Source organism: Serpula lacrymans (genome assembly GCF_000218685.1).
Source record: "Serpula lacrymans var. lacrymans S7.9 unplaced genomic scaffold SERLAscaffold_11, whole genome shotgun sequence".
In the NCBI taxonomy this organism is placed as follows: domain Eukaryota; kingdom Fungi; phylum Basidiomycota; class Agaricomycetes; order Boletales; family Serpulaceae; genus Serpula; species Serpula lacrymans.
In genome coordinates, this window is record NW_006763300.1 from 181,074 (window position 1) to 194,842 (window position 13,769).

The 13,769-nt window shown below is 46.1% G+C and overlaps 7 protein-coding genes across 7 annotated transcripts; 3 read left to right on the plus strand and 4 right to left on the minus strand.

The window, feature by feature from the left end:
* Positions 1-5: 5 nt before the first annotated feature.
* On the minus strand, positions 6-2,542 carry SERLADRAFT_473884 (glycosyltransferase family 15 protein; the record flags this gene model as incomplete). Its single annotated transcript, XM_007321204.1, has 15 exons — positions 6-40; positions 96-119; positions 177-334; positions 390-724; positions 779-947; positions 1,008-1,108; positions 1,166-1,258; positions 1,309-1,371; positions 1,429-1,502; positions 1,554-1,606; positions 1,662-1,692; positions 1,747-1,756; positions 1,811-1,950; positions 2,000-2,319; positions 2,373-2,542. The coding sequence occupies 12 exons, from the start codon at positions 2,415-2,417 to the stop codon at positions 675-677; spliced, it is 1,149 nt and encodes a 382-aa protein (XP_007321266.1).
* Positions 2,543-2,724: 182 nt separating this feature from the next.
* SERLADRAFT_396334 (glycosyltransferase family 15 protein) lies at positions 2,725-4,919 on the minus strand (the record flags this gene model as incomplete). Its single annotated transcript, XM_007321205.1, has 12 exons — positions 2,725-2,959; positions 3,019-3,187; positions 3,244-3,344; positions 3,404-3,496; positions 3,555-3,617; positions 3,669-3,742; positions 3,793-3,845; positions 3,898-3,928; positions 3,986-3,995; positions 4,051-4,190; positions 4,247-4,629; positions 4,686-4,919. 11 exons carry the CDS (start codon positions 4,333-4,335, stop codon positions 2,913-2,915), a joined length of 870 nt encoding a protein of 289 aa, XP_007321267.1.
* Positions 4,920-6,537: 1,618 nt separating this feature from the next.
* On the plus strand, positions 6,538-8,025 carry SERLADRAFT_473890 (uncharacterized protein; the record flags this gene model as incomplete). The annotated part of the gene is made up of 5 exons (XM_007321206.1): positions 6,538-6,757; positions 6,813-6,970; positions 7,031-7,126; positions 7,181-7,702; positions 7,754-8,025. 5 exons carry the CDS (start codon positions 6,556-6,558, stop codon positions 7,835-7,837), a joined length of 1,062 nt encoding a protein of 353 aa, XP_007321268.1.
* On the plus strand, positions 8,004-9,182 carry SERLADRAFT_473893 (uncharacterized protein; the record flags this gene model as incomplete). The annotated part of the gene is made up of 5 exons (XM_007321207.1): positions 8,004-8,193; positions 8,248-8,316; positions 8,383-8,399; positions 8,451-8,738; positions 8,790-9,182. The coding sequence occupies 5 exons, from the start codon at positions 8,063-8,065 to the stop codon at positions 8,984-8,986; spliced, it is 702 nt and encodes a 233-aa protein (XP_007321269.1).
* A 243-nt stretch (positions 9,183-9,425) lies between these two features.
* SERLADRAFT_396341 (uncharacterized protein) lies at positions 9,426-9,869 on the minus strand (the record flags this gene model as incomplete). The annotated part of the gene is made up of 1 exon (XM_007321208.1): positions 9,426-9,869. The coding sequence occupies one exon, from the start codon at positions 9,841-9,843 to the stop codon at positions 9,496-9,498; it is 348 nt and encodes a 115-aa protein (XP_007321270.1).
* Positions 9,870-11,419: 1,550 nt separating this feature from the next.
* On the plus strand, positions 11,420-11,659 carry SERLADRAFT_473895 (uncharacterized protein; the record flags this gene model as incomplete). The annotated part of the gene is made up of 1 exon (XM_007321209.1): positions 11,420-11,659. The coding sequence occupies one exon, from the start codon at positions 11,420-11,422 to the stop codon at positions 11,573-11,575; it is 156 nt and encodes a 51-aa protein (XP_007321271.1).
* Positions 11,660-12,021: 362 nt separating this feature from the next.
* On the minus strand, positions 12,022-12,675 carry SERLADRAFT_473896 (uncharacterized protein; the record flags this gene model as incomplete). Its single annotated transcript, XM_007321210.1, has 2 exons — positions 12,022-12,376; positions 12,436-12,675. Coding segments are annotated over 2 exons (249 nt in total), but the record flags the coding sequence as incomplete, so codon positions are not given.
* Between the last annotated feature and the right edge of the window lie 1,094 nt (positions 12,676-13,769).

Genomic DNA, 13,769 nt, shown 5'->3' on the forward strand with positions numbered 1-13,769 from the left:
GGATTCGAAGGTGCTAGGAAACATTGTGATAGGATTATCAGTGAGTAGACTATACTAATCACACTCGAGTCGAATCACGCTTACGCATTCCATAGCCCTGGTTGAGCTGATGCAAAAAGGTATGCGTGAGCTTTTTCCTAGCTGAAGAGATGGTCGTTGACTCGTCCTCTTCTAAGATTCGACCCTGCCTTGCTTCGCTGCTTTTGGCCAGCTGACGGCTGCTCAGCTTCGAGAACGATTTCAGCCAGCTCTCACACATTCATTGGTGGGAGAATATATTGATCGTCTCATTGAAACTTCACTGGGATCCAATTGGACACGACTTTACGACTCTGTAGGCGCTCTTCTCTTTCCCTCTTAAATATCATATCTCATATTTCGTCCCCCAGTATCAATATTATTCACAGTCCATTCTATGAGTCACGACTAGTCACGAGCGAGCAGATGTATTTTTTAGACTGGGTGACAGGCATTGACATACATATTCTCTGGTAGAACACATCGCCAAATCAATTGAATGCGCTGGTTGTTACGCCTTGCATTGTGGATGAAAATGGGTATACAGGGACAATGGACTGCATTTATATCTTAATTGATTTTCCAAGACGTGTCAAGAACTACTCTACTATATATGTATCACTCCTTCCCCCTATACTTACCTCATCTTTCACCCATCAACTAAATAGTTTGTCGTATTTGTTCAAGCAGGAATACCACTCATAGTCTGTACGGCACAAACGATCAGCATAGCCATGATAATATCACACGTTGATCTTACCAAAATTTTGTGTAGGGTCACACCAACACCTTCCTCGACTGTTTGCATCGCCCTGAGGACAATGCTGGAAAGGCTCGTGGCGGTAGCCAATGTCGTTGAAGAAATGTATTTGGTCTTTTCTCGCAAACAGGGCAGCACCTATGCTGTGAACGGGAGCATCACCCCAGCGCTGTGTATCAAATTCAGTTGGTGTTGGGCAAACCTGTTACGGGATGGCAGGAAACTTTACCTCATAGTAGAATCCGCCTTTTTCGTCAAGGAAATCGAAGAACTTGGAGTAAGGCACATCTCTCCAAAAGTCTAGATCCCCAATTTCGAAATTACTCCAGACTGACGTAAAACATGATGAGATGGGGCATTTTAAAGCAGAGCTCGTTAGACACGTACAATGACAGCGGTTGTACGATTCTCCACCATCGTCGCTCAAAAATGCCATCGCATTGTCAGGTGAGACAAGGGTGGGGTTGGAGTTTATGAATTCTGGGGGACCTTTCAGTTGGGATAAATTCGTTGTTGAGAACGGATCGTACCTTTAACACTGTTCCAAAGTGTAGGGATAGTGGTTGGGTACTCGAAAAGTGATACCGTGAACCCTAACAAGAGAATATATGTATACGTCCTTGACTCAGACATTCTAACCATTCACTTACCGTAGACCTTCTTTTCATCCTGCATGACTAGGAAAGGGTCATAATCAAGGTCGCAGAAGAATTTGACATCTGGTCTACGTGGGAAGGTATGCGTAAGAGGTTAAAACATTAGAGAGAAAACTTACTCTACTCTCCAGTAATACTTGTATTTCTGTAGGAGCTCTTGTTTGTAGAAGAACTGGGAGCTCAAACATGAGTTGCGTGTGAAGAAATGCAAGTAATTGAAAGCTTACGCCAGAGTTGAAACGACACATGTTTCGGTACCTATGAATGACTTTATGTCAGCCACCAAGAAATAGCAAACGATTAACCACATACGGCACACTACCTGGTGAAAGCTCTGTTTAATACCAGATAGAAAGATACAGAAGACAACACTCACCCCCATATATGACATTTTCCCTCACCATATCTTCTCTCGCCTTGGTTGCTCGGTCTTCGTCAATCCAATCGGGCTGATACCAATCTTCAGCTGGTATGAGACCAAACTCAACAGGAGCGTCGGTGAGAGCAGTAATATGTCTATCATTCAACATGAGAGTTAGACAACGGCCAATAACGATGAATTTACTTCTTGAAATCGTCTGAGAACGGCTGCTCGTTGAGGAAGACATAGGGATAGTTGAATTTGCGGTTGAATCTATCCTCCAACTGTCTCATGCTACTCATGATTCCTGTTAGATCACTGTTGCGGACGAGCATGACGAATGTTGCGTTTGCTTTCCTATCTGGTGAGGATGGCGAGCCTGTGGGTTTGTAGTAGTCCTCTGGTACTGGTGTTCGGTAGGGAGGCTCTGCATTCGGCTTCGCTAGTTTTTCTGTCAACCGCGTGATAGAGGTCATATTTCCGTATCCTTCATGAGAAAAGCTCATTATATAATGTAAACTGATCTATAGGAAACTTGAAGTGAGCTTTAACGAGAGATTGAATGAATGTCGCGTACAATCATGCCCAGCACGAGCAAAATGTAACGCATAGGCGTCATCATTTTTGGAATATGCAAGAGTCCCTAGGGGGCTCTGTGAATAAAAATGGGTGAAGTATGTGAGCTGTGAAAGAAAGGACGAAAGGTCAGACTGGATGGTGGTGGTGGTTGGAAGCGTGTTTGGTCGCAGTGGGGCCGCGGCAGAGCTGAAAGCAAGCACCCGGCAGCCACCGCCCCACTGCGTAACAGACGGCACGTGGCGGATCTATCAGTGCGGCAATGCTGTGGGATCACTTTCTCAACTGTCCAGGAACACTTCCTTAAATAACTGGCTCAAAGCCTCCGTTTGGCGGCAACATAATGAAAACATGTGGTTAAATAACGCCCAAGAGGTTGTCCAAAGAAAGAGCGGAAATATCATAGTGCCAGTGCTGGAATAAATTATTGTAAATGGATCACTACGCATCGCTCTATGTATCAACTACAGCCTGCTCTGTACCTGTCGCAACATTTAAAAATACACCTCTGATTCTGATACGTGTTCTAATAGGTCAACAATTAGAACAACCGCAGCCAATGACGTAAACACGAGTTTTGCGCAAAGTCTAGGAGAGTGGCAGACGTTAGTGTTTTCACAGGAACCAGTCGTGGAAGATCATTTTACCAAAGTTGTCATTAGGATCGCATGAACAGCGTCCTTCTCTCCAGTCACGGCCTTGCGGACAGTGTTGGAAGGGACTGTGTCGGTAACCAATGTCTTTGAAGAAGTGTATCTGTTCCTTCTTGGCGAATAAAGAGACGGCAATGCTATGAATAGGTGCGTCGCCCCAACGCTATAGATAACAAGGTGAGATTACACAAGGACGAGGGAAAAATGGGCCAAATATACCTCGTAATAGAATCCGCCCTTTTCTTCCAGATAATCAAAGTATTTAGTGTACGCTTCTCCCCGCCAAAAGTCCATGTTTGCTATCTCAAAGTTACTCCAGACTGCGAATGTAATGCAATCCAATCAGTATTGTGCGTTCATGCGTGATCTACCTGCTCACAGTGACAGAGATTGTAAGTGTCTCCAGCATTATCGGAAAGGAAATCCATTGCATTGTCCTCCGAGACATATTGAGGGTTCTCGGAGATGAAGTCTACGGTATGGGTATGGGCGTCAGGAACGAACAACATCATTACAGAAATTTTATGCACCTTTGGTTGCCCCCCAGAGCGTGGGTATCGTAGGCTCCCATTCTGGCATAGATATAGTGAAACCTATGATCACACGTCATCAGGTGTAACACTATATTATACGATGAAACTCACCATATAATTTATTGTTGTCCTGCAAGAAAAGGAACGGATCGTATTCGAGGTCACAGAAATATCGAACATCAGGTCTAACTTGCAATTAGGACTCAAATTTGTTGAGAATGTCCGATATACTCACTCCACCCGCCAGTACCATTGGTATGGTTGCAGAAGTTCGTGATGATAGAAGAACTAACCAAAGTAAAATTAGCCTACAACCTGGTTATGTAGTAGAGAAACTTACACCGGAATTGAAACGACACATGTTACGGTACCTTCAAAGACGGTTAATATACAAGTTGAAGGGGCATAACAGGTCATGCTATACGCACGATACACTACCTAAATCACAGTGTCAGCACGTGGAACTTGGGTCCGAGAGCTCAAACGATCTTACCGCCATAAATAATCCCCTGCCTAACTAATTTATTACGACCCTCAGTAGCTCTTTTCTCATCAATCCACTCAGGCTGGAACCAATGATCATGTGGAATAAGGCCAAAAGAAATGGGTGCATCGGTCAGCACGCTGACACGTCTACACGTATCGATTTTGAGCCACTTATCACCCGTGAATCTGTCCGAAATACTCACCGTTTGAAATCGTTCGAAAAAGGCTCTTCGTTGAGAAGAACCCAGGGGTACTTGAATTGTTTGTTGAACTTGGCTTCCATCTGTTCCATACTGCTGATAACCCCTGCCAGGTCGCTATTTCGAGCGAGGATAAGAAGAGTGGCGTTCGCTCTGCGGTGCTCTGGTTTGTTCGAGGCCGTAGGATCCAGTTCAAGGTGACCAGAGTCTGATATAGGTGTAGACGAAGCGTTCTCCAAGCTCGACTCCAGTTCCAAGCTACTATCATGAGGTAGGTCAACCACCACCGTTGAATTTTGTGGCAGCTGCCATTTTGTTGTCAAGCGGCCGATAGATGACTGGCCATCCTCATCATGCGAGATACCTAATAGATAGTACAAGCATAACTGGGTATTATCGTGATCAACATCAACATATTTACAGGTGAGGGAGTGGTAGATACCAGTATGGCCACGACCACGATGAGCGAACGTCTATGCGCTGCTGTCAATGGGATATTGTACTGCATGGTACCCATAAGCAGGAAATGAGAAGACTTGTGTCCCTTTACACGAAAAACCGATAAGAATTGAGGCGGGGAAAGGAACCGTCACAGTGGTGAGAGACGAATGTCTTATACACGCCGGCACCGAAACCTCGCGAAGAAGCGATGTGAGGGTGGACCCTTCTAAGCTTCGGTTTCAAGAAAAGCTTACACATAAGATATCACCCACATTTGTATATGGAGCTGCGCAGCATGCCGTTGGAGCGTGAACGACTATATCAGACTATAGCCTGTTCCCGCAATGGAGCGCGGTTACCTGGGGCAACCACCCATGGTTTACGAGGTATAAAGGCGTTTCAAATGTTCCGATCAACATCATTTCAAAACACGCCAATCCCGAATGCTCACCTCTCGCAATGTCTGTGCAGCGTCTGTGTTCGTAGTATCCTGCAATGTCGCCACAGTCGCCAAATATGTTTCATTCGATAGTCGCTTACGAACCTGAGCTAAAAATAACAAGTCTGATTGAATTTCGATCTACGAAAACGTCATATCAGCGATAAATAAAAAGTAAAGATTGAGCGAATTTGGGGATGTACTGTTCTCTTCCTCACTCACGAGACAGGTCAACGAAGTTATCGATAACCACCTGACTTGCACTTGACCTTGACCTCGATTCCTTTATTGCTCTCGACACAGCTATTCCGCGGAAAATAGTGGGGAACGGACGCCCAGGCAAAAAATGCTCCAATCATTGAAAGATTAAGATGGCCATATACAGGATCGTCGAGATTCATTCTATTAACTCTCACATGCAAATTTGGGACGTGGGATCTTCAGAGTGGGTATGAGACAGTCTTAATCTAGCCAGTCACCATATCTTCATCGAGTCCAGCTAATCCAAGTCCACTTACATCTCTGTGCAGCGACGAATGGTAAGACGACACGAAATGTACCTCCAATGTCAGTGCTGTCACGAATCGGTAGTCAGATGGGTATATGAATCATCACGACCGCATTAGACGAAAATGCTGCCTTGATCCTGGAAGCCGCAGTCCGCAGCAAAACATCAGTTTATCACGTCAGGGCGATAGACGGTCATAAACCAAATCAAAAAAAACACCGTACTTGAAGGGTAGTTATGCCCAAAGGATACTGGACTTTCGTTTTTCCTACCGGCCCGTTGTATGAGAGTTAGAGAGACGATCTTGACTATACGATTAATTATTCCTGGACCGCGAATAGCCTGGGTGCGATAGAGCGTTTATTGCTTGAGGTACAACTCGTAACTAAATGAAAAGAGACGGAACTGAAGTTGATAGGCTGTGATATACGATAACCTCATCGCGATTATCACCATGGGAAGGTACACTGACAGCTAGCAAGACGATGGACAGGTTTTGCAATTGAAGCCTAGGAAACTTGCCATTTAGATCGCCATCAAACTATCCAGCGTTGACAGGTATGCAGCAATGCTGAGCCGGGCACAAAGCAGTTCATTACCACCCATACCTTCGTGGCCCTGCAGATTTTAACCATCACAGTCGCCTCGCGCCGTACTACGGATTACAGACCCCTCGTGTTCTGAGTAATCGTTCGATGGATACTAGGCCAAAAAGACAATGTGTACCACACAAGCTTGGATTTCCTATAGGATACTTGGACGAGCGTGTCGAATTTCCAGCTGCCCTCCAAGTTGCAGCATAGAGCAAAGAGACGGAGTGGCTAGCTTCCGTATGTGCTGGTCTGAGTTTGGACATGTTTGTGCACCCAATTTTTTGAAACTCGTCACCGTGACCTTTGGCTGTTTGCGTTCTGTTATTTTGCCATGGCCTCCTCTTCCTTGCCAGAAAAAGACAGCTTCGATGCTGCTCCCCTTTCTCCTCCTCAAGCCCTCCCTTCTTCCCCTTCGCCATTTCTCAATACCGTGTCCCCTTTAACAAGCGTTTACAACCGATTCTACGAATGGCGCAAGTCATTTGACTTCCCCAATCCTGGAACGGTCGAAAACCTTCAAAAAGAGGTAAAAGGTGTGCATTCAAGCACTATATTGACCTGTCATAGTATCTAATGCTTTTTCTGCAGCAACGCACTTGACGAATTTCATATTCGATGGCGCTAGGGCGGACCTCACGAAAAGTTTGTCAATGAACCCGGCTTTCCAAGTTACGCATGCATTCGCTCTTGGCTCTCAAACGAGTGCACCATCATACAACTTTGGTGCTGTTTTCGCTAACCAGAATGTATGTTTCTTTGTCCATCCCACGTCCCTACCGTCGTCCCTAACGTTCGTTTCCTTATAGGTATTCCTGCAAGGAAGCATAGACCACGATGGCAATGTCAACGCGCGCATGAACCAGGGATGGTCAGAAAGCAATGTTACGAAGGTCCAAGCTCAGGTATGTCATACCCTTTTTTTCTGTGTGGCATACGTGTTCATCTCGGTCTCTTAGCTGTCATCTCAACCTGGACATAATATGGTTCAAATGGAGCACGACTACCAAGGCCTGGACTACACAATTAACGCAAAAGCTATCAACCCTTGGCCTACAGATCTTACCGGCATGTTCATTGGCAACTATTTGCAATCTGTGACCAAGAATATCGCTGTTGGATTCGAGACCCTCTATCAACGGCCAACCCCGGAACTCGCAGAACTCACCACATCGTATCTTGCGAAGTACACGAGCACGGAGAAAAACTGGATTGCCACTGCTCAAATCCAGCCCGCGGGTATCCTTCAGGCAACGTATTGGCAGAAACTGAGTGAAAAAGTGGAGGTCGCGGCTGACTTGCAGCTAATTGCGGCACCACAACGGAGAGATGCGATTACGACGCTCGGTGCCAAGTACGATCTTCGCATGTCAACATTTAGGGCGCAACTGGATTCGACGGGCAAGGTATCGGCGCTGCTCGAGCAGCGATTTGCACCAACTTTTGCGTTTTTGGTTTCTGGTGAAATTGATCACTTTAAGGTATGGTATCAGAATAGTCTCCCTCGATCGTTTGACCTATTTTCTTCCCAGAACTCCGCCAAAGTCGGGCTTGGTGTAATGATTGAAAGCTCTAGTCTGACGCCGGAGGAGATGGGGATGCCTCCCCAACCATAGTTTTGCAAATATTATATAGATCTTAATTACCTGGACATTATTACAGGCGCACACGCTACTCTCACCAATAAGCAACCACAGTCAAGTTAGAATTCGTCAAGGTTATTCGTGGAGTGTCTACTCTTTCCTATTCTTATATCGTGGCGTGGAAATGTGATCATGATGCTCGTTGACGTTCTTTACTTATGAGATGAGACTGTTGGCTGTACTCTGACCACTACTGCTATGGGTGAAGCTTTATTGGACATCCGTGGTCTTTCTTGTTTGAGGGAGCAAGGTCACCCGTTGTTCTCCAAGCTAACCTTCCAAGTGAATGAAGGGGACATTATCGTAATACAGGGTAAAAGTGGTTCGGGGTGAGAGATGAATTTGATATTCACAAACATTGTGTGCTCTAACGTATGCTACAGTAAAACGACTATGCTTAAATGCATAGCCCATCTAAATCTTTACGAGGGTTCAATTTTCTACAGAGGACAGTAAGTAAATTGCATAGCAACTAGGGTCATTTAGAGCGATGTTAATCATCGTATTTGTTATTCAAGGACTCCCAAAGCTCTTGGCAAGCTGTGAAGTCATTTTCAAATATATGCCATACTGATGGCAACCACAGGAATTCCCAACTACCGTACCCGTATATTTTATGTCCCACAAAGACCGTCCCTGCTACCCGGCACTCCTCGCGATTTCCTAACTGAAATATCCTCCTTCAAGGCCCGTAAACCGAAGAGTCACGCAGCGTCCAGCGAGCGGAACTACCCCATTGATGTTTCCAAGGCATGGGGCATAGATGAAGAGCTCTGGGACAGAAACTGGTCCAATCTGAGCGGAGGAGAATCGCAGAGAATAGCGTTGTCCATTGCCGTAGGCCTCAACACAGCCGAAGTGCTCTTACTAGACGGTGAATCCTCTTCGAAATACGATACTAAACATGATCTGAAACTTCGTCTAGAACCAACCTCGGCGCTTGACCCCGACTCTTCCGCGCGGGTAGAACGCTTCATTGCTGACGAGTTGAGGTCGTCTGAAAGTCATCTCAAGGCAGTCTTATGGATCACTCATTCTGAGGAACAGGGCAGGAGAGTTGGCACCAGGTTCCTTCGTATATCACTCAATGGTTGTGAGGAGGAAACACTTCCGGAACCCTAGAAATTTCATAGGATACAGCTTGGACGCCGCACTGTTATAACAGTATGCATAAAGTCTCGCTATTTTCCCATTATTATGTCTGTGTAGAAGTGAGCCTTGCGATGAGTGGAGTGTTAAGTTATAAATAAATAACTGAAAACAAAATATGCAAAAATAGTCCCACCGAGGATTGAACTCGGGACCCTTGCATGGACTGTAACCTCATAAGTACAACGCTCTGACCACTGAGCTATGGGACTCTGAAATATTTTAGCTCAATGGTCTCTATCACATGTCGCACATGTTGCAGCCTTCCATTGCGATCGAATGGATTGTGTTTATCATACCTCTGTAACCCTGGCAGGAACAATAGTTATACATAAGCTACACCTGACTATAGTAATAAAAAAAGACAAGATCACAGAGATAATTAATTATCCTGGTATGGACAGGAGCCAAAGGGAACATCGCGCATACGAGAATGACAATGGAAAGCTTCACAAACAATAACCATCAACCGTCGAATTAAATCATTCCGTACTCGCTGCTGCGTTCGGCGGGGCTTCTGCACTTCCTAAATTGATACGAGCTTGGATTGTATCAATCATACGCAACGTAAGGCCAAGCTTGGGCCATAGCGCGTTATATATATCTGCGTTCCGAGTGCGCAACATCTCGGCGAGCTCTATGCGAAGTTGAGAAAAGAGCGGTTGTATATGTGAGCGGACTGAGGCGAGTATGGGTTCTTCTACGGTTTGCAAAAGATATTCAGGTGGAAGTAAAGCAGATGGAGGTGGAGAACGAGGGCGTGACACGAAGGCTTGCAAGGCTGCGTTAAGAACCTCTTGATCCTTCTTGTTCTTCTCTAACATGTCCATACATTGCTGAAGAGATGCGCCCATCTATAGGATTTCTATTTAGTGATAGATAACGTAAGACTATAAAATACGATGTATACCTGAACAATTTCTGCTTCCATCTCACTGCTCTTCGCTCTCAATTCAGCGTTTTCAGCCTGCAATCGATCATTCTGTAGCACAGTATCGTTTGATCGAAACATTAAGTTTCCGATCTCCACAGCCAATTCCCCTACTTGTTCCCCAGTTGCGTTGATGTCTTCTTCTATGCTCTTAATAATAGACGAATGTTGAGCAGCGATGGCAGCTTCAAGTTCAGCTTTTGATGACTTTTCCTCCTCTGGTGACAGCACAGCTCCTAATTCCTGCACCTTCGATTCTATTCGTAAATCCATCTCATCGTATATGTCATTGTCTCGTTGGTTGATGTCGTTCTCCACATCACTCAATCGACTCTTCACTTTCAGCAACTCTTCACGTATCTCTTCAAGATCCTTCAGTGTAGCATCTCCCTCACCAGTTTCGACCTTATCTTCGGGTAAGGCGTCCTCGCCTTCAACCCGACGCCGTTTAACTGCTCGGTTGGAACTTTCATCCATACTACTGGCAATATCGTTTGAACCTCCCGGAGTCTTCTCTCTCTTTCCATAATGTTTTTCAATGAGGACCATCATGCCAGCATACATTTCATTGACAGAGGCCTTCAAAGTTTCTAAATGCTGGCACATATCGCTGTGCTTGGACTCCAGATCCTTGATTTCAGGTTGTTTGAGCGCTGGCCAGAAGTCGCTTGCAATGAGTCGATCTACAGCTTCGTTCATTTCTTTTTTTTTTGCATCGCACTTTAGCTCGAGTTGGGTGATGCACAACGAGCCCAACGACAGGCGTTCATCGACTTTGCCAGGAAAGTCTGCATATTTTACTTGGCTTGAACGACGCATAGTCTGTAGATCTTTTTCGGTTTTGAAGTATTCCGCTCGAGCTTTTACAGATGCAAGCATAATACTAGCAAAAATATAAATATTAGAAAAAAACTGGGACGAAGAGGTATAAACCTACTCGATACGACTTGACCATAATGCCCGCTTCTCGTCGGATGACAACTCTTTTTTTTCTGCGGCGTTGGACTTGATAGTCGATCCTGATGATAGGTTAGGTGGTGCAGGAGGTCGTCTAGGATCAGGTGGGGGAAGAGGAGGAGGCTGCATGGATGGAATTGGCGGCGGGTCCATATTCGACTGGCTCGGCCGCCTTGTAGGGCGTATTTCTTTGGGAGCATCAGGCTTACGAGAACTGCTCGTGGCAGCTAGTGGTGTTAAAGGAGGTTCGTCTTTGTGTATGCGCCGCGACGTGTGCTCATCTCTGTGATGGGATTTCCTTTCATAATAATCTGATGTAGTCGAGCCAGCGGGAGAACGTGAACGTCTACTACTGTGCCTCATCGAAGGCATGTCGTCTGGCCGCCGTGAACGGTGAGAGTCAACGCTTTCGCGCCTAGCGGGACGGGGGTCGACTGAGCTATGGATGTGTTGTCGGTCGCGTTTAGGTTGGAGAGAATAGTAGAAGTCAGAATCGTTGTCTTCTACGAGTTCTGGTGATGGAGGGAATGAGGATTGGGCGGTTCTCCACTCGGGATCGGTGGGATGAGCAAAAAAGCAACTTTTGTCAGACCGAGCACAGCCGCGCTTTCCACTTACGAGGCGTCGAGGGCGTCCTTCGTCGTCGAAGAACTGGAGTTACAGTGCAAGGATAATTCAGTAAAACAGTAATACTTTGTGAGAGAAAAAGCATGCAGTCCACCAAGGACAACCCTAGGCCTTGAAAGAACGTTTGTAGTATCAAAGAACGCACGTTACAGCGCCAATCTTTCCGGGTTTTGGAACCGCTTCCAACCATTATTCACGAAATAGGAGGATTGGTGAAACAATTATATGGGTGACGGGGTTTGCAACTCAAGGTGAAATTCCTTACAAGTCGACCGCGCCGCCGACTGGGAATTATACAACATTAGGCAGTGATTACTATCAATGTGGCTGAGAGTCTCTGTCGTTCATACAGTACAAGACTTCCTGGTAATTAAGGGAAGTTCTGGGATCAACAGGAAACTGTGATAGCTATGCAAGACAAAGATATAAACTGGATAGATCATTACAGAAATTTACCGTGTCAACAGATCATGTTCGGGATATCCTTATTCAAGGGGCTTGATGATTCTCTAAACGTGTACATATAGCCTCAGCGAGCTTCAAGGCCGGTTGCAACCTGTCGAACATCGCCGTGAACACTTCCCCAGAGTTGTTACTGATTTGCACTGAAAGAACGTCCTTGACTTGGGCCAAGGTCGGCTCGATGTCACGAGTCACGACATCCAAGACTTTGGCTTCGACCAGAGCAGACAGGCATTCCATGTCAGGGTGCGGCGGGATTTCGTCAGTATGACGAGGTTCAGCGAGGTAGGCTTGAACCAAGGCTTGTAATCTTTGGTTCTCCTGGTTAGATTGTTCGACCTCGCGTTGAACATCCGTAAGTCGTTGCCGAATATGTGCTAGCTGACCTGCATTCTGAGAAAGATGAGCAAATACTTAGGAATGAAGTTGATGAGATATAAACTACCTGTGTGGTCAGCTGCTTGAGCGCAGCATTCTCCTGCTCGAAGTTGATACCTTGTTCTTTGAGGTTATGTTGTGTGGTGATCAGGGCAGCTACATAAGAGATGGGACTCTCTATCGACTTGCCGACTTCCGCAGCTTTCTGTTGAAGTTGATCTATTTGAGTCTGCAGCGCAGACACTGGTTGCTTATCATCCTGAGCATCTCGGTCTGTGTCTATTGTCTGTAAAGCCTTCGCCTCGAGCACTGCAGCTTCAAATTTCGCCTGCACCTTTTCATCAATGCCATCCAGAACTTTTTGAGATGAAGGCAACGATATCTCGGTCTCCATCTCATCAATGCGATTCTCAAGTTCGGAAAATTGACGCCGAATGCTTGATATAGCGTCTTCCTCGAGAGGAGGATGCTGTTTCTTCGGTGAAAGAGGGTCATTCATGATTTGCCCTTCTTCGAGTGAGCTCGCTTGGGAAAGAGCGATAGAGTCTCGTGGAAGAGGTTTTGGGCTGATTAAATCAGTCAACAACGGACGCATATCTTGAATCCAGACGATGGCTTCGTCCACGTAGGGCTTGACCTTCGCTCCTACATCGTACTTTTCATAAAATTCCAATGGAGTATTTGATATATCGGCGTTCTCAGTAAGTGATGTCAATGCCGCTGAAAGGCTCTCGCCATTGTGACGAATTTTGGCTTCTAACGCACTGCGATACCCATCAAGCTTTGTTTTCCCAAGCTGACCGACACGAACAAAACTAGCAGAGGACTGCGCGCGTCTCCAGTCATCACGTTCAGTTTCTGCTTTGTCGAGAGCTTCCCTAGCCCTGACTGCTCTAGCAAATTGCCTGAATATTGCGTTAACTATTAATCCTTCGTATAGATATGTAAGGTGAAAGGATACATACTTGATAGTCTCTTTCCATGCTTCACGGCGCGCTTGCATCTCAACTGATCGTTTTCGTTTCCTCGACGTAGTATGGACAGGAGTAACGATAGATCCGCCTGGAGAAAGCGTCCGGGGCTTTTCCGTCTGCCAATCGTCAACGCTATCCTGAAACTGGGTTTCGGCGCTTCGTGATTCAGCGTTATCTCTTCGAGATGCGCTTGTGTCGATGGAGGTCACGCGTGGTCGAGAACTACGAGGCTGAGGAGCTGCAACAACAGTAGACGTGCTGTCTCTGCGGCCCCATTCTGCCTTTGACGACTCTGCTGGATTGGCGCCGTGCGAGCCCCACCCGGAGTCTACTGGCCCTTCTGCTTCACCAACAGGCCAGTTCTCGTCGGCATCTTTATATGAGCCCCTGCGATCACCTTTACGAGGAAAGCGAGGAGGTTCAGGAA